This window comes from Chiloscyllium plagiosum, chromosome 1 (genome assembly GCF_004010195.1).
Source record: "Chiloscyllium plagiosum isolate BGI_BamShark_2017 chromosome 1, ASM401019v2, whole genome shotgun sequence".
NCBI classification, from domain to species: Eukaryota; Metazoa; Chordata; class Chondrichthyes; order Orectolobiformes; family Hemiscylliidae; genus Chiloscyllium; species Chiloscyllium plagiosum.
Genome location: NC_057710.1, coordinates 42,087,953 through 42,106,510, shown reverse-complemented (window position 1 = coordinate 42,106,510; position 18,558 = coordinate 42,087,953). Strand labels below are relative to the sequence as shown.

Here is an 18,558-nt window from a genome sequence, read left to right as displayed (position 1 = left end):
AGAAACACTCAAGATAGTTGAAAAGAACTTGGTTATGCACTTGATGAGCCATAAAGGAGTTAGAAAGTCGAATTAGGCTGGACAGGTATTTTTAGCCACCTCAAACATGATGGGCCAAATGGTCACCTTCCTGGGAGACAAATTTCTGTGATACTATGTAATTTTTTATAACATAAATCTCTCTAAATCTCTATAGCTTTTCAATAGCATGCATCTGTGTTGCCACCCAATTAAAATGACTCACTTAATCATGTTTGTCAAATCAAATCTGTGAATTGTGAGGCATTTTTCTTTATTTTTTTCTATAAATATTTTTACCAGCATAAAAATAAGAGTCCAGAGAAATAAGCCTGTTGGTAAAAATGATCTTGAAATATTATTGAAAGTAGACAGTGGAGAATAATGATGTACAGCGTGATCAGGACCATCTGCCTTTGGAAGATTGAAGAGTTCAATGGTTTAATCCAGATTACTGAAAGCCAACCATTTTCGCAAAAGCACTTTACTAGCTCCCTGCCTTTCAAGTAAAAGCCTGCAGGCTGACTGGTCCCCTGTTCATTATACATAGCTTCTGTCTTAGCTTTGTATCTGATTAATTGTTTTATTAAAGAAACATGTCTTTTTTGTTGAAATCGATGGTGAGTGGACAGGTGAAGAATTTAGGACTTGGGGGTAGAGATGAAGAAAAGAAAGACGAAGGAGGCACTTTGGACCCTGCAGCTGCAGCAGGCATGACTAGAGAAGAATATGAAGAATACCAAAAGCAGATGGTGGAAGAAAAGTAAGTTTAACAAAAATGTGGTTGGACCGAAGGGTCTGTTTCCATGTTGTATGAGTCTCGACTCTATAACTAAATTCATTATAATTTTGTTCATGTCAAAGAAGTAAATTACTGTAAATCAACACAAAGTAGTGGCAGCATTATATATAACTTACTGAGCTGTTTTACCCATATTTTAACAATTCCATTTGACAGATTGCTGAAGAAAACAATTCTAGATGCTACCTTATTTACTGAGCATTAATGATATCAGGATGTGGATGATAATCATGCTAATAATCTCTATCATAGATTTGTGCTGCTAATTAGTTTTCAAACTGTTTCCAACAAAAACAACTAAAAGGCTGAAAAATTTCTCAAGTATATATCAGCAAAGGTTTTGTTTTGATACTCAAATTTCTCTTGCCACCAAAAATTCATATTTGATGTATTTGTACAAAAAAAGTTTAAAAGCACATTTTAAAGGTGTTGTTCTTTTTATCATATATTTATAAACGTTTGTCAAATATATTCAATAAGAACAATTAGTTGACACATTTGTTTTGTTCATGTAATAGCTTTGAAGTTTGCTGAAATATCTTTTGTGCCTTTTTTCAGTCATTAAAAACAAATTGCAGGTGTATTAGGTAAGAACAGCCTAAGAAGAACAATGAGGAATGCAAAAACAGGATTAAAGTATATTTGTGTAAAAGAACAAAGTATGGTGAATACGATTGGTGAGCTACATGCATAAATAACTCTGTAGAAAAATGATGTTACGGCAATAAAGAAAAAGTGAGGACTGGCTGGTTACAATTCAAAAATATAAAGTGTTCAGAAAAGAAAGAAAATAAAATGAGAGATGGACTGGAAGGACTATCAGGGACAACATTAAAGTGTTATTTGGTTAATTAATTCAGTTCAAGCTGAGAAGCTGTTCAAGTATTTTGGGTACTTGATAGGCTTCAAAATAATTTATTTTTATTCATTGATGGGACGTTGGTGCTGCTGACTGGATCACCATTTAATGCATGTCACTAGTTGTCCTTGATATGTTGGTAATGAGCTGTTCTTTTGGACTGCTGCAGTCCAGTTGGCGTAGGTACTTCCACAATGTAGTTACAGAAGGAGTTTCAGGAATTTAACCCAGCAACACTGAAAGAACAGCAATATATTTCCAAGTCAAGATAGTGAGTGGCTTGAAGGGGAACTTGCTAAAGATGATGTTGCTTTATATCTGGTTGCCCTTGACCTTCTAGATAGTAGTGTTTGTGGCCATGGAAGATGCTGTCTAAAGGGCCTTAGTTAATTTCTGCTGTGTATCTTATAGATGAAACATACTGCTGCCACTGAGCAGGGAGTGAATGTTTGTGGATATGCTGCCAACAAATGGACTGCCTTATCCTCTGGATGGTATCAAGCTTCTTGAGTGTTGTTGGACTTATCCAGGCAAGTGGGGTGCATTCCATTACACTCCTGACTTATGCCTTGGTGATGGTCCAATGTGGTAGACAAGCTTTGGGGAGTCAGGAGGTGAGTTACTCACTGTAGGATTCTTCGCCTTTGGCTTGCAGTTGTAGCCAAAGTATTTAAATGGCTAGTCCAGTTCAGTTTCTGGTCAATTGTAACTCCCAGGATGTTGATAGTGCAGGATTCAGTGATAGTGGTGCCCTTGAATGTTAAAGGATGATTACATTTTCTCTTGTTGGAGATGTTCTTTGCCTGGCACGTGGTGGGTGCAAATGTTACTTGCCACTTGTCAATATGAACCTGAATATTGTCCAGTCTTTGCTGCAATTAGACATGGACTGCCTCAGTAACTGAGGAGTTGCAAACAGTACTGAACATTGTGAAGCAACTGAGACTGATTGGACCTACGACACTGACTCGAGGCATTCCTGAAAAATACTGAGAGAGATGAAAAATTCACAGGGAAATCAAACCGATTCATAAAAGTGGGGAGTGGTGAACGAGGGGGATGGGGAGGGGGATAAGGTTGAAATGTGATTTTATTATCCAAATCAAAATTAAGATAATCTAATCTTAAAGAATAGAAAGAGGAAGAAGTATCTGTAATTTTTTTTATAAGAATCTCCTTAATTTAGAAATGAAGGATTGCTGGATCTGGTCCTGGAAAATGAGTTGGACTAAGTGCCGTCGGAGAGCATCTGGGTAAGAGTGATCATTATATCATAATGTTTAGACTATTAAGGGAGTAGAGTTAGGAATAATCCTATATAGAACTTCAAAACTTCTAAAGTTAGAGGGCTAACCTCAATACAAGAAGAAGGGATCTAGCTGGGACAAAATGAAACCAGGAACTGACCGGAAAAACAGAAACAGTGGAGTCAGAAGCCATCTAGCTGGAAGTAAGAAAGAATAAAGGCATGATAACTGAATTGATCAGATAGGCCAAAATGGGCTGAGGAGTGGCAGATGAAGTTTAATTTAGATAAGTGTAAGCTGTTCCATTTTGGTAAGTCAAACCAAGGCTGGACTTATGCATTTAATGGTTGGGCCCTGGAGTGTTACCAAACAAAGACATACAAGGTGCAGTGCTTAATTCCTTGAAAGTGGAGTTGATGAGGAAAGCATTTGGTATGCTTGCCTTCATTGGTCAGAACATTAAATAGTGCAGTTGCGATGTCATACAGGACATTGGTGAGGTGATTTTTAAAATACTGCCTCAAGAGTGTGGTGCTGGAAAATCACAGCTGGTCAGGCAGCATCTGAGGAGCAGGTGAATTGACGTTTCGGGCATAAGCCCTTCATCAGGAAAGATTCCGAAATGTCGATTCTCCTGTTCCTTGGAAGCTGCTTGACCTGCTGTGCTTTTCCAGCACCACACTCTCGACAGCATTTGCAGTCTTCCTTTTCTAATACTACATTCAATTCTGCTTGCCTTCTATAGGAAGGATGTTGTGAAACCTAAGAGGATGCAGAAAAGATTTACAAGGATGTTGCCGGAGTTGGAGGGTTTGAGCATTTGGCAGAGACTGAATAGGCTGGGGCTTTTTCAGTCCCTGGAACATCAAAGGCTGAGGGGCAACCTTATAGAGGTTTATAAAATCATGAGGGAGATGGATAGGGTGAATAGTCAAGGTCTTTTTTCCAGCATGGGCGAGTCCAAAACTAGAGGGCATAGGTTTAAAGTGAGAGGAGATAGATTTGAAAAGGACCTGAGGGGAAGCCTCTCCATATAGAGGATGGTGAGTGTGTTGAACGAGATGCCAGAGGAAGTGGTGGTGGCTGATATATTTACATTTAAAGGGCGTCAGGATGGATATCAGAATAGGAATAGTTTAGAGGGATATGGGCCAAAATCTGACAAATGGGACTAGGTCAGATTGGGATAATGAGTTGTACCGAAGGGTCTATTTATGTGCTATATGACTCGGATTATCCAACTCCCTGTGTGTCTTTCAGTGTTTTTACTTCAGGGCTATACATTGGGCAGGAAATCGTGTTGAAATTCTCCAGTTCTCTCTGAATGGCAGAGAGCAAAGGGGACTTTGGTTTAGACAGTAGATGCACCTCCAACCGTGCAATACTACCTTGGTACTGCTTTGGAATGCAAGCCTTGATTTTATGCTTAATAACTTGAGCCCACAACCTTCTGACTCCAAGGGCAGAGTGCTTCCCACTGACCCAGACAGCTGATAATTAGATTTTATATCCACATGAGACTAGGCCAACAAAGTCTTGATCATTCCACTATAATGTGATGACACATAAAAGCAGGTAACATCTTATACATAAAATTATGAACATTGAAGAAGATTTATCTAAAATTATCTAAAGCCCAGCTGCTTGATGTAAAATGTGATTCCAGCATTGTCTGGACATGCTAAGTAAATTTGTCCATGCTCAGTCTTTCTGCCTTGATCTGCTGTTCCATCTGTTAATCTTGTTTCATAAAATTAGTGCACATTTTTTCAAAAAAAGTCTTTATTCTACAAAGAATAACCTGGCTTATTTCCAGTCTTGGGGCAGTGGGCAAATCAACTCCAGAATCCCCAGTCTGCCCAGGAAAAGCCACTCACAGTGACAACCAATCAGGTAGAAGATTCCCTGCCCAATAACTGGAATGGAAGGAAAAAATGAGGAGTCATTCTTCTAATCACAGGGTAGGTAGTTCTCCCCTGTGCTTGCTGATGGACTTATTAACACTGAACATGGGAGAGAATCGGTCTTTGATTGGAGGGGTGAGATGAATGGCACAGTCACCAATGGGAAGTAGTGGGGCTGGAAAGGGAGGTAAGGTTATTGGTCAGGGAAGTGCAAATGTTAAGGAGGGATGCCCACAACTAAAGTTGGGGACCAAGGCTGTAGAACGACCCCCAGGGTCCTGGGAGCAATTCAGGAGATGGAAAATAAGGCAGAAGTCCTGTGGGCTTGGTGGGAGAATTGAAGCTGCACAGTCAGGGAATGAAAGCTGGAAAGAGGAATGATGTGCAAAAAGTGTGGAGAGGATCTTGAAATGTTAGAGTGGTCAGCAAACAGGGAACAGTTTGAAAGGGAAGAGAGAAGCTGCAAAGAGGAGGAAAAAGGTTAAAACTTTTCCAGAAAGGAATACTCACCTAACTGGGAACATTAAAACTGAAATAATCAGTTCCTCAAATTTGTGCAATTAATGAGGAGTCTTTAAATAAAATAGCGAAAGTTTGAAAGCTGCTTTGTGGGGGACCAAATGTAATGAGTGCTATTATAATGAACAATTATATAATTTAATATTGACCTATTTAATTTCACAAATACTTGCATTTATGTGTTTTCCCATATCAAAGCTTCTTGCATACTATGAATTACTTAAGGGGTATTGGTGGTTTTAAATACAAACATGCTACAGCATAACTGACCTCACTTATCAACAGAAAGCATGCTGGAGGTGATGGCTCACAAAAACAGAAGTTGCTGGAAAAACACAGCATCTGTGAAAAGAAAGCAGAGTTAAAACTTCAGGACCAGTGACCCTTCTTCAACTCTGTTTTTGGTCTGATTCCCAGCATCTGCATTTTTTTTTGTTTAGAATGATGGCCTTTTGCATATAGCAGTATGTCATTGTATTAAATTTAAAAATATTTTTTGCTAAATTATGCTTATTGTCTTGAGTCAACTTAAGTACAGTGGTGTCCAGAAAATTAATGTGTTCTTTGGTGTGCTGTGGATTTAAGTTTAATTAATTGGGATGATAATTGGGAATATTGATGAATTCTTCAGACTTTGCTTCTGTGTGACTAAATCCCCCATAGTTCAACACAAATATGGAAGGTATTGTCACGAAGTGACTGCATCACTTAATTAAGGATTTAATTAAACTGAAAGAGGTGCCCGTAAGAACGGAAAGGTAGTCCTCCTAAATCAAAACGTAGTTCTGGAGAAATGTCATGAGGATCCCTCAAAAATACACATTTGGAGTCCTGATTTCTCATGGTCTTTCTCATAGCCTAAGATGAATTGAAAAAAACTCTGTTCAATTCCCACAGCAAATAGCATGATCAGTAAATCAGTAATTTAATTATTCACATTCACTCACAAACATAAAATAGACCAAAGATAATTAAACAATAAATATAACTAAAGAGATTATCAATAATGCAACTCTTGGGCAGGCCAGCATAATGAAGGAGGAAGTGTTAGGTGTCTTAAAATACATTAAGTTAAACAAGCCCCCAGGGGTAGACGTGATTTATCCCAGGATATTGTGGGAGAGGCAAGGGAAGAAATAGCTGAGGCCTTAACTGATACCTTTGGCCTCAGGTGAGGGTCCAGAGGACTGGGAAATGGCCAATGTTGTTCCTTTGTTTAAGAAAGGAAACAGAGATAATCCAGATAGTCATAGGCCTGTGAGCCTGATGTCAGTAGTGGGAAAGCTGTTGGAAAAGATCCCGAATGACAGAATTTATTCACATTTGGAAGTGAATAAACTTGTTAGTGGGTTTGATTTAAATTTGATTTGATTTGATTTATTGTTGTCACATATACCTAAGTATAGTGAAAAGTATTGTTTTGCAAGCAGTATAAGCAAATCATAGCAAACAAGGACATACAGATCATAGGGTGTTTGGACAGAGCTAGGGCATACAAGGTCACAGCTGCATCGGAGGTGCGTAAGGCAAGATCAACATTAGATTTAAAATTGGATAGGTCCATTCAGCACTCTAATAAGAACAGGGAAGAAGCTGTTCTTGAACCTTGTTAGTATGTGTGTTCAAGCGTCTGTATCTTCTACCTGATGGAAGAGGTTGGAAGAGAGTATTATCGGGGTGGGAAGGGTCTTTGATGATGTTGACAGCCTCTTTGCGGTAACAAGAGGTATAGATGTAGTCTATGGATGAGAGATTAGCTTTTGTGATGGTCTGGGCTATACACACAACTTTCTGTAATTTCTTACAGTCCTGGTTGCCGTACCAAGTGGTTTTGCATCCAGATAGAATGCTTTCTATTGTGCATCTGTACAAGTTGGTCAGGGTCCTTATGGACATGTTGAATTGCTGAGCCGCCTCAGGAAGAAGAGGCATTGTTATGCCTTCTTGACTATCACATCAATGTGGGAGGTCCAAGACAGATTGTTGGTTATTGTCACTCCTTAACACTCTCGACCCTCTCCACCTCAGCTCCAATGATGTAGGTAGGGACATGTCCTCCTCCTTTCTTCCTGAAGTCAGTGATCAGTTCTTTAGTCTCACCAATTTAATTGAGTTTTTTGAGGAGGTGATAAGGATTTTTGATGTGTGAATGGCAGTGGATGTTGTCTGGATGAACTTTTGTAAAGCATTTGATAAGGTACCTCATGACAGGCTGCTACAAACAGTAGGGTCTTATGGGATCTAAGACGAGTTGATGAGATGGAATGCAACTAGCTTGATCATAGGAGACAGAGTAGTGGTGGAAGGTGTTTTTCCGAATGGTGATCTGTAACTAGTGGTATTCCACTAGTTACCTGGGACCTTTGTAATATAGGTATAAATGATCTGGAAAAAACTGGAGGTGGTCTAATTAGTAATTTTGCAGAAGACAAAATTAGTGGTGTTGCAGATAGTGAGGAAGATTGTTAAAGGATGTAGTGGGATACGGATAAATGGCAGATGGAGTTTAATCCAGACAAAAGTGAGGTGATGCATTTTGTAAGATCAAATTCAGGTGTGAATTATACAATAAACAGACAAAACGCTTGGGAGCATTGACATACAGAGAGATCTGGGGGTACAGGTCCACAGATCCCTGAAAGTGGAAACTCAGGTGGATAAAGTGATCAAGAAGGCATACAGCACACTTGCCTTCATTGGCTGGTGCATCGAATATATAAGTTGGCAAGTTATGTTACAGCTATACAAAACTTAGTTAGACTACATTTGGATTATTGCATGCAGTTCTGGTCACCAGACAACCAGAAGGACATGGATATTTTGGAGATGTGTAGAGAACGTTTATCAGGATTTTGCCTGGTTTTGAGATGGGGGGGTGGGGACCTGATAGAGGTTGACAAAATTATGACAGGCAGAAATATGGTGGATATCCAGAGGCTTTTTCTGGAGGGTGGAAACGTCAACTACAAGAGGGCACAAGTTCAAGGTGAGAGGAGAAAAGATTGGGGGAGAGGTGTAGGGAAAAGTTTTCATACAGAGGGTGGTGAGTGCCTGGAACGCACTGTCAGTGGAGGTGGTGGAAACAGGCAAGTAATCAATATTTAACACATGTCTTGATAGGACATTTAATGGGAGGTGAACAGAGTTAAAGAAACTGCACATGAGCAATAAGTAGTGGGTTTAAACAAGGAATAGGAATCAGCACAGTCTTGGTGGGTCAAAGGGCATGTTCCTGTGCTGTATTAAATTGTATTTCTTTTTTAAAAATGTATCATATTATTTTCTAATACTCTACAGCGTGGGCGGCACAGTGGCACAGTGGTTAGCACTGCTGCCTCACAGCGCCAGAGACCCAGGTTCAATTCCTGACTCAGGCGACTGTGTGGAGTTTGCACTTTGTCTGCGTGGGTTTCCTCTGGGTGCTCCGGTTTCCTCCCACAGTCCAAAGATGTGTAGGTCAGGTGACATGGCCATGATAAATTGCCCGTAGTGTTAGGTAAAGGGGTAAATGTAGGGGAATGGGTGGGTTATGCTTCGGCGGGTCGGTGTGGACTTGTTGGGCTGAAGGGCCTGTTTCCATACTGTAAGTAATCTAATCTAATCTTCTGTTTGCTGAATGAATTTGATTATAAGGTCTCATAATAAACTTTAACTCAACTTTGCATTGGTTTTGTTGTGAAAATTTTAATTTCACTACAGTGTGATTCCAAAAATAAGCTGATAATCCTGATACTATATAAGTAGTGGGGAATAAAGCATATTTCTGATGAGAAACCTACTTTCAAAGTCCACTCCAAAAAAGGGTCAATGTAATCTTGGAAAAAGAAACAGGGTGAGGATCTTTTTATGATTTGATGTGACATTTCACAAACAGTCATTTATAGCTTTTCAGTGTTGCAGGTTCCATGTTGTCTTAAAAAAATGCTTTAAAGGAATAACAACTCCTAGTAGTATTGCAATTGAAATAATGATCCACTTATACCTGTTTCAATTTAGTACACTGTATTCACTATTCATATTGTGGTCTTCCCTTTTTGATTTGATCTGATTTATTGTAGCCACATGTACCTTAGTACGGTGAAAAGCTGTTTTGCGAGCAGTATTGGCAGATCATAGCAAACGAGAACATACAGATCATAGAGTGCTCAGACAGAGCGAGGCATACAGGTTACAGCTGCACAGGAGGTACATAAAGCAAGATCAGCATTAGCAAGATCAACATTATTTGAAGTTAGAGACGCCCACTCAGCAGTCTCATAACAGCAGGGGAGAAGCTGTTCTTGAACCTGTTGGTGTGCGTGTTGAATGTTCTGTATCTTCTAAGTGATAGAAGAGGTTGGAAGAGAGCATTATCGGGGTAGGAGTGGTCTTTGCCGCGGCAACAAGAAGTGTAAATGGAGTCCATGGATGGGAGATTGGCTTCCGTGATGGTCTGGCTGCGCACACAGCTTTCCGTAGTTTCTTATGGTCCTGGTCCGAATAGTTGCCATTCTATGCCATTAAGCACTAGATAGAATGCATTCTGTGGTACATCTGTAGAAGTTGGAGAGAGTCCTTATGGACATGCTGAATTTCCTAAGCTGCTTGAGGAAGAAGAGGCGTTGTTCCTTCTTGACTGTTGCATCTATGTGTGGGAGATCCAGGACAGATTATGGTTAACATCACTCCTCGGAACTTGATGCTCTTGACCCTCTCCAGCTCAGCCCCATTGATGTTGATAGGGGTGTGTTATCCTCCTTTCTTCTTGAAGTCAGTGATCAGTTTTGTAGTTTTGCTGACATTGAGAGAGAGATCCTTATCATTGCACCACAACACCAAGCACTCTATCTCCTTCCTTTATTCTGACTCATCATTGTTTGACATCCAGCTCAACATGGTGGTGTTATCTGCAAACATCTGCAAATGTAGATGACATTTGCACAGAATTTAGCTGCACAGTTGTGGATGTACAGGGAGTATGGTAGGGGGCTGAGAACACATCATTATGGGGCACCAGTGTTGAGGATTATGGAAAGATCAAATACAGGCTGATTGACTGCATTGTAGAATACCTCCACTCGATCCAAAAAACATAATCAATACTTCCTGTCACTTTGGCATGTCAATTCTTCACCTTGTTCCCACTCTGGTTTTTCAGGCCTCAGCCAGCTAGTTTTCCAATGAAGAATCAGAGAACAGTACCTCATCTTATGACTTGCCAATCCATTGCATTTTGAATGATGAGTTCAACAATTTTAGATCATAGCCTCTGCCTTCATTTTCATTAATGAGTTTTTTTTTCAAAATTCTGATTTCTTTCTTTACATTCATGTGTTATGGACTAGGCCAGACCACTCAAAACATTCTTAAGCAGGCAGCCCCAGACAATAAATTTGCAATTTATTTCGGTAAGTGTATAGTGAAAATTACCCGGAGTAAGTTAGCTAGGTTGACTACTAGATTTTAAAACAGACAAAAATTTATTCACAAAATTATACAATGAAACACAAAGAACAGAATAAAGAACCCCTACAGAACTCAGCCTATCCAACTAGACTTAATTATATACACAACAGTCCCAGTAAGCAAACTCCCTTTAAAAACCAGTATAAATGGAACACATGCTTACAGGTTGAAGTTGAAGGGCAGAAAGAGAATTTCCATACAGCTCCCTGTTAAACTTCCAACCAGTTCAAGACTGAACTAAAACTGTTCAGCTCAGCCAAAGAGCTGACCACTTCCCTTTCTTTATACAGGTCACTTCTAAAACATGACCACTTTGGCCTGAGGTCTCATCTGTTTACATATAAACAAAGGGCGTCTCAAAATTCTTTCCATCTGTTCCACTAGCAAATTTATCTGCTATTACTGTTCCTCTTTCCCCCTTCTTCCTCCCACTTGTATTGCTGATCCATCCATGGTTCCACTAACCTGGTCAAGGTGGCACTCCTCCAAGGAACCAACATCCTTACTGTAACCATGTTGGAAAACCAATAAGTGAGCAACACCGCAAGGTGATTCCTGCACCACTTGCCTCTTCTTGCACTACCTGATGCTGTTTTTTTTCCCCTTCTGCCTCCATCTTTCCAGCAACCTGAAACCCTGACCTTATGTTTTTCTACTTGCTGCACACATGACTGTCCCACAACATGCAACACAATACAGAGGTCATTCAATAAGACTACACCATGCCTTAACTTTACGTTACCTGTGTTAACTTTATATTACTTGGTCCTAACTTAATTAGCCTTACAGTTATTGATGAGTTACTATCTAGTTTAGATTCCTGCTAAGTAATGGGTAACAATTAAACCAAACACTTCCATCTGATTGACAGATAGCTGCCATTTCCAAGCAGTTCTCTGTTTAACAATGTGACCTAACTTACTGGAAGATTGTTAATTCCATGTCAGAGCCTGACTCTTAATATAAATTTAAAGATGAACAAGACTTACCAGAATTTATCACTTGAGCCTACTTCTCTATTCCCTCTGTCTATGTCTCACTCAGCTGTGGTCTCCTAACCATTTTCCCTTACTGTGCCTGTCATTTAGAAAAGTGTTCAGAATTATAATGCAAAATACTAACAATTTAATGGCTGTTATTACAGCAAAATCTGGGCTAAATAATTATTCGTAGTTTATGGATAGGTTCTGAAAAACATTTTAAGAAATCAAGGATTGACAAACACTAGGCTTAGTAGAGAAAAAAACTTTAAGCGGTTTACAAAAAGGATTAGCGATGCATCAAGGGTAACAGAGATCAGATTTTTTTAAATAGATTACCTACAGTGTGGAAACAGGCCCTTCGGCCCAACAAGTCCACACTGACCTTCCGAAGAGTAATCCACCCCCCTCTCTGTGACTAATGCACCTAGCAACTATGGACAATTTAGCATAGCCAATTCACCTGATCTGCACATCTTTGGACTGTGGGAGGAAACCGGAGCACCTGGAGGAAACCCACACAGACACGGGGTGAATGTGCAAACTCCACACAGACAGTTGCCTGAAGTGGGAATTGAACTTGGGTCCCTGCACTGTGAGGCAGCAGTGCTAATCACTGAGCCACCGTGCCACCCCAAATGCTAAACTATGTTTGCAGCAAAGACTCTGTGAGTACGGTAAATAAAATATTAAAATGCCAGTCTATCTGACCAAGTCTGCTGAAGAACATAGATGTGAATTATTAAAGAGCAAAATGATTCTTATATTCTACACTCTGCATTCAGATATTTGGGGAAATAATATCCATAGAGGTTCTTCAAATTTTATGCCCGAGTTCATGAAAATTCTGAAGAAATAATGAGGGGAATACTTATGGTGTTTCTCCAGAACCTTTGTGCATTTTTGTGTCAAGGTCTCTCTCTCTCTCTCTCTCTCTCTCTCACACACACACTCACTCACTCACTCACTCATAGAACCAGACGGTATAGAAGAGGCCTTTGAGCCCATCAAGGTCACTTCTGGAATATTGTGTCCAGTTCTAGTCACCCAGTTATTTGAAAGATGTTACTAAGCAGGAGAGGGTTCAGAAGAGATTTACCAGGATGTTGCCAGATACAGAAGTTTTGAGTTATAAAAAAAGATTGGATAGGCTGGCACGTTTTTCATGATTAGAGTGGTGCTGGAAAAGCACAGCAGGTCAGGCAGCATCCAAGGAGCAAGAATTTTGACATTTCGAACAAAAGCCCTTCCTGATGCCCCCTTGTTAGTGACTCTTCTCAATTATATTGAGAAATTAGGGTTAATGCAAACAGATTAATTTCATTCCAGGAATAATGTAAAGCTCGGCTACAACTTGGGAGTACTTGCAGAATTCCAGGGCTGCAATGTATCTAGGCTAGCTATGTGTAAGGACTCCTGATAATGAATTAGCAGCTAGTTTTTCACTATGCCTGATATTCTTTCACTAAAGTTCACAAGACAAGCTCTTTTTGTGACTCATTGTTGCACTTACATCATTGTAAATGAAAAGCGGAAAAGTGGCAATATTTTCCACACCAATAGAAAACAGAAAAATATTCGGCATAGTGTATAATAGACTGCCAGTTCATTCTAAGCCTATTTTGTCATTGTAATTTACTGATTTCACTAGCCTCTACCTGTCATAGACAATTGAATTTTGTGGTCAATGCCATTCAGTACCCTCGCACTCAAGCACAGACATTAAATGAGCTTTACCAGTAGAAGTTCAGTTCAGCCAATACAGAACACACTCCTAGTGCTTGTGTGAGTCAGACAAGTAATTATGTATCTCCTCAACTAATCAGATGGAAGTATTGGTCCACCAGTCACCCACAGTGGTGCCAGTCTGCACCATCTATAAGATGCACAGCAGCAATCCCCAAATTTCCTTTGACAGTTCCTTTCAAATACATGATCTCTATTAATTAGAACAACAAGGGGTAGTGGAGACATGTGAGCCCTCCAACTACAAATTCCCCTCAAAGTCACACAGTATCCTGAATTTGAAGTATATCATCATTCCTTTACTGCCAATGGGACAAAAACCTTCTTAACCACACTGTCTCAGCAGCTATTTAAGAAGGGAGAATCACTACCACCATTCTCAAGAGCAATCTGCAATGGGAAACAAATACTGATCTTGAGGTGCTTACATTGGCAACCTTTGTAACTTAACTGAACAGTTCACTGACCAACAGAAAAATATAGAATTGTTGGAGAAACTCAGCAAGTCTGGCAGCACCTGGGGAGAGAGAAACAGAATTAACATTTTGAGTCTGATATGACTCTTATTCAGAACATTGGGTTGAAAACAGAGTTAGCAAGTTGATTCTGATTGGTTGAGACTTCACCATGGAGAATGCATCAGGGAAGTGTTGACCCCAAGTTTCCGTTTAAATTTAGAAAATGCAATTCCTGGACATGTTCCTTTTTTCTTTTAGAGGAATATATGTAGCTTCTAGCACATCTAAGTGAATCATGTTGCAAGAACAGCTGACAACCTTAATAGCTAGTGTAATTCTTAGCTCAATCATGATTGATCAGCAAGTGCTATTGCAATCATGGAATCATAGTCAGCATTAGGCATTACATTCTGAGTGCATAGGTTGATTGAGTTTGGTCGGTCTTAAGTCTATTATAAAGAAATTAAGGGGTGTGCTGTTGATACTATCCACCAGTTTTTCGGGTAATACACTGGCATTAGTATTTATATCAGTAACTTGTGCGGTAGACAGAACTTCTTTTTTGGCTTGAGAGCGAGATCCACTTTATAGAAAATATCATTGTTACTATATAGAAGCAAAGTGAAATGGTTAACTTCACTGAACACTCACATTTTTGCGATACCTCACACTTCCAGGATAATTTGAGATCGACTGGATAATTTTTCAGTTCTAAAGGTGGCAACTTTAGGCACACTTGTGTGTTTTGAATACACAGTGAGCAATCATCTTTTTGGTAGCATTATCACGCAGGTCAGCTTTGAAAAATCCTAATTCAACCAAACACCTTAAACATGATTTATAAAAGTGAAATTGCGTTGAAGATTTTAATACAATTCTTTGAGGAGATATTGAGCAGGGTGGATGAAGGGAGCCCAGTAGTTGTAGTTCGCTTGGATTTCCAAAAGGTGTAATATAAAATGTTACTACACAAAATAAAATATCAGGATATTGAGAATAATATACTAATGTGGGCAGAGGATAAATTGACTGATGAGCGCAAGTCAAAAAGCCTCACTCAAACATCTTTATCAATAATTCTCAAGCTCTATACAACCAAATTATGATTTGATCTACTATCTGTAAAGTTTAGGTCATCCAAAACTATGTTGCATGCATTCAAATTCACACCAGGTCTATCTGCCTATCACAGGAAACAGTGAGTTAAGACAAACAGGTCATTTTCAGATTGATAAAGTTAGTGACAAAGTTGAATGTCACATGAATCCAAGCTGGAGCCTCAACTCCTTATATTCACACCAGGGATGGAAATCTGAGAAATGGCTCACAAATGTCAGACAATGGCAATCTCCAACAAAAGAAATTCTAAACATCAGCCTTTATTGGCATTGCCATCACTGAATGCCCCCAGTATCAACATCATGGGATTACTATTGACCAGAAATTGAATGGGGCTAGCAATATAAATGCAGTGGCTGCAACAACAGGTCATAGGGTGGGAATTCTGTGAGTAAGTCATCTCGTGCCTCCCCACCTACAAGGTAGAAGTCAGGAGCGTGAGTGAATATTCTGAATATGCTGAAATTCAACAACATCCAAGAAGCTCAGCAGTATCAAGGACAAAGCAGTCTGTTTGATTGACCCTCTATAACATTCTTTATCTTTGCCATGGACATAAAATGCAGCAGTGTGTTCCATCAACAAGATAAACTGCAATAACACACCAATGCTCCTTCAACAGCTTCTTCCAAACCAGGAACCATTACCATTTAGAAGGACAAAGACAGTAGATGCATAGGAATGCCACAGCCTGCAAGTTCCCCTCCAAGCCACACATCATCCTGACTTGAAACTATACTATAGTTCCTTCAATGTTTTGGGTCAAAATCATGGAATTCCCTTCCTAACAGCACTACTGGTGTCCTTTTACCCCAAGAACTGCAGGTCATTTGAGAAAGCAGCTCACCACTATCTTCTCCAGAGCAATGAAGGAACGGGCAATAAATTCTGGCTTAGCCTGTGATGCCCATATCCAATGAATAAATCTAAAGAGGACAGTCTAAATTGTAACCAGATTTGCTAATTGACACAAAAGTAGTTAAGACAGCAAATTTTGACCAGGAAACAAAGCACTACAAAAATTGTTGATAGATTAAGTGAGTGGGCAAAGGTTTTCAGATGGAGAATGTAGTGTGGCAAAATATGTGGGTATATACTTGGGTGGGAAAAAAGGAGAATTATTTAAATGGAAACAATAAACATAACACTGTCATATAGAGGGAATTGGGTGCCCTCAGAAATAAATCACAAAATTTGGCATTAAGATACAGCAAGTAATTTGGACGGCAAATGAATTTTTGGTCTTTATTGCAAAAAAGGTAGAATATAAAAGTATGAGTCCTGTTAGAGTCACGGAGTCACACAGCATGGAAACAGACTCTTCAGCCCAACTCATCCATACCATGCAGAAAAGATTTACAAGGATGTTGTCAGGTTTGTAGAGTTTGAGTTAAAGGGAGAGGCTGGATAGGCTGGAGTATTTTTCCCTCGAGCTGAGGGGTGGCCATATAAGAATTTATAAAATCATGAGAAGCATCATAGGGTGAATAGCCCAGATCTATTTCCTGGTGTGATGGAGTCCAAAACTAAATGGCATGGGTTTAAGGTGAGAGGGGAAAGATATACAAAGGACCTGAGGGGTAACATTTTCATTCAGAGGGTGGTGCTTGTATGGAACGAGCTGCCAAAGGAAGTGGTGGAGGCTAGCACAATTACAACATTTAAAACTCATCTGAATAGGAAGGGTTGATAAAGATATGGGCCAAATGCTAGCAAATAGGACTAGATCAGATTGGGATGTCTGCTGATGTGGATGAGTTGGACCGAAGAGTCTGTTTCCATGCTGTTTGACTGTATGATTATATTACTCTATAACTAGCCTCATTTGCCTGCATTTGGACCATTTCCCTATAAACCTTTCCTATCCATGGAACTGTCCAAATGCCTTTTAAATGTTGTAATTGTACCCACCTCTATCATTTCCTCTGGTAGCTTGTTCCATGTATGCATCACCCACTGTGTGAAAAAGCTGCCCCTCAGGTCCCTTTTAAATCTTTCCTCTCTCACCTATGCCTTTTAGTTTTGAACTCCTCTACCCTGGGGAAAAGACCTTGACTATTCAGCTTATCTGCATTCCTCATCATTTATAAACCTCTATGAGTTCTACAACTTCCTATGCTGCAAGGAAAACAGTCCCAACTTATTCAGCCCACCGTTATAACTCGAATAGGGAAAGAGACCCTTTGGTCCAACCTGTCCATGCTGACCAGATATCCCAATCTAATGTAGTCCCATTTACCAGCACTTGGCCCATATCCCTCCAAACCCTTCCTGTTCATATACCATCCAGATTTTGCAATGTTGCAATGTTTATAAGTTGCAATTGTACCAGACTCCACCACTTCCTCTGGCAGCTCATCCCATACATTCACCACCTTCTGCGTGGAAAAGTTGCCCTTTAGGTCCCTTTTATATCTTTCCCCTCTCATCCTAAACCTATGCCCCGTAGTTCTGGACTTCCTCACCCCAGGGAAAAGACTTTGTCTATTTATCCTATCATGCCCCTCATGATTTTATAAACCTCTATAAGGTTATACCTTAGTCTCCAATGCTCCAGGGAAAACATCCCCAGCTTATTCAGCCTCTCTCTATAGCTCAAATCCTCATTCAAACATTCTTGTAAATCATTCTTGCACCCTTTTCATTTTAATAAAATCCTTCCTATCACAGGTCGACCAGAATTGCACACAGTACAATGTAGCCTTACCAATGTCTTGTACAGCCACAACATAACATCCCAACTCCTCTATTCAATGTTCTACCTGATGAAGGAAAACGTGCCAAATGCCTTCTTCACTTTCATGACACCACTTTCAATGAACTATGTGCCTGCAATTCTCAATTTTCTTTTTGACTACAGTCCCTAAGGCTCTCCCATTTACTGAGTAAGTCCTGACCTGGTTTGACTTACCAAAGTTTATCTCCATTGCCACTCCTTGGCCCACTGACTCAATTGATCAAGATTCTGTTGTACTCTTAGATAATCTTCTTCACTGTCCAATCTGCTACCGATTTTGGTGTTATCCTCACAAGTGTTAACAAGGCTTCCTACACTCTCATCCAAATCATTTATATAAATGATGAACAACATGGACCCAGCACTGATCATTGCATCACCGCTGGTCAAAGGCCTTCAGTCTGAAGAACAACCCTCCATCATTACCCTCTGTCTCCTATGGTCAAGACAATTGTATATCCAATTGGCTAGCTCTCCATTGATCTCATGTGGTCTAATGTTACTAACTAGTCTACCATGCAGAACCTTGTCGAAAGCCTTACTGAAGTTCATGTAGTCAATGCCTACTGCTCTGCCTTCACCTACTTTCTTGGTTACCCCTTCAAAAAACTCAATCAAATTTGTGAGATATGATTTCCCATGCACAAAGCCATACTGACTATCCCTAATCAGCCCTTCCTGAAGAAAGGCTCATGCCCGAAACATTGATTCTCCTGCTCCATGG

At 39.9% G+C, this 18,558-nt stretch overlaps 1 protein-coding gene across 1 annotated transcript in view; it reads left to right on the top strand.

Moving 5' to 3' along the window:
• The first annotated feature begins 489 nt into the window (after positions 1-489).
• Positions 490-18,558, top strand: part of cplx4a (complexin 4a) — a 36,648-nt gene continuing 18,579 nt past the window's right edge. Inside the window, exon 1 of the mRNA XM_043680323.1 lies at positions 490-781. Within this exon, the coding sequence (XP_043536258.1) occupies positions 615-781 (167 nt within the window). The 5' untranslated portion in view covers positions 490-614. The remainder of the gene's footprint in view (positions 782-18,558) is intronic.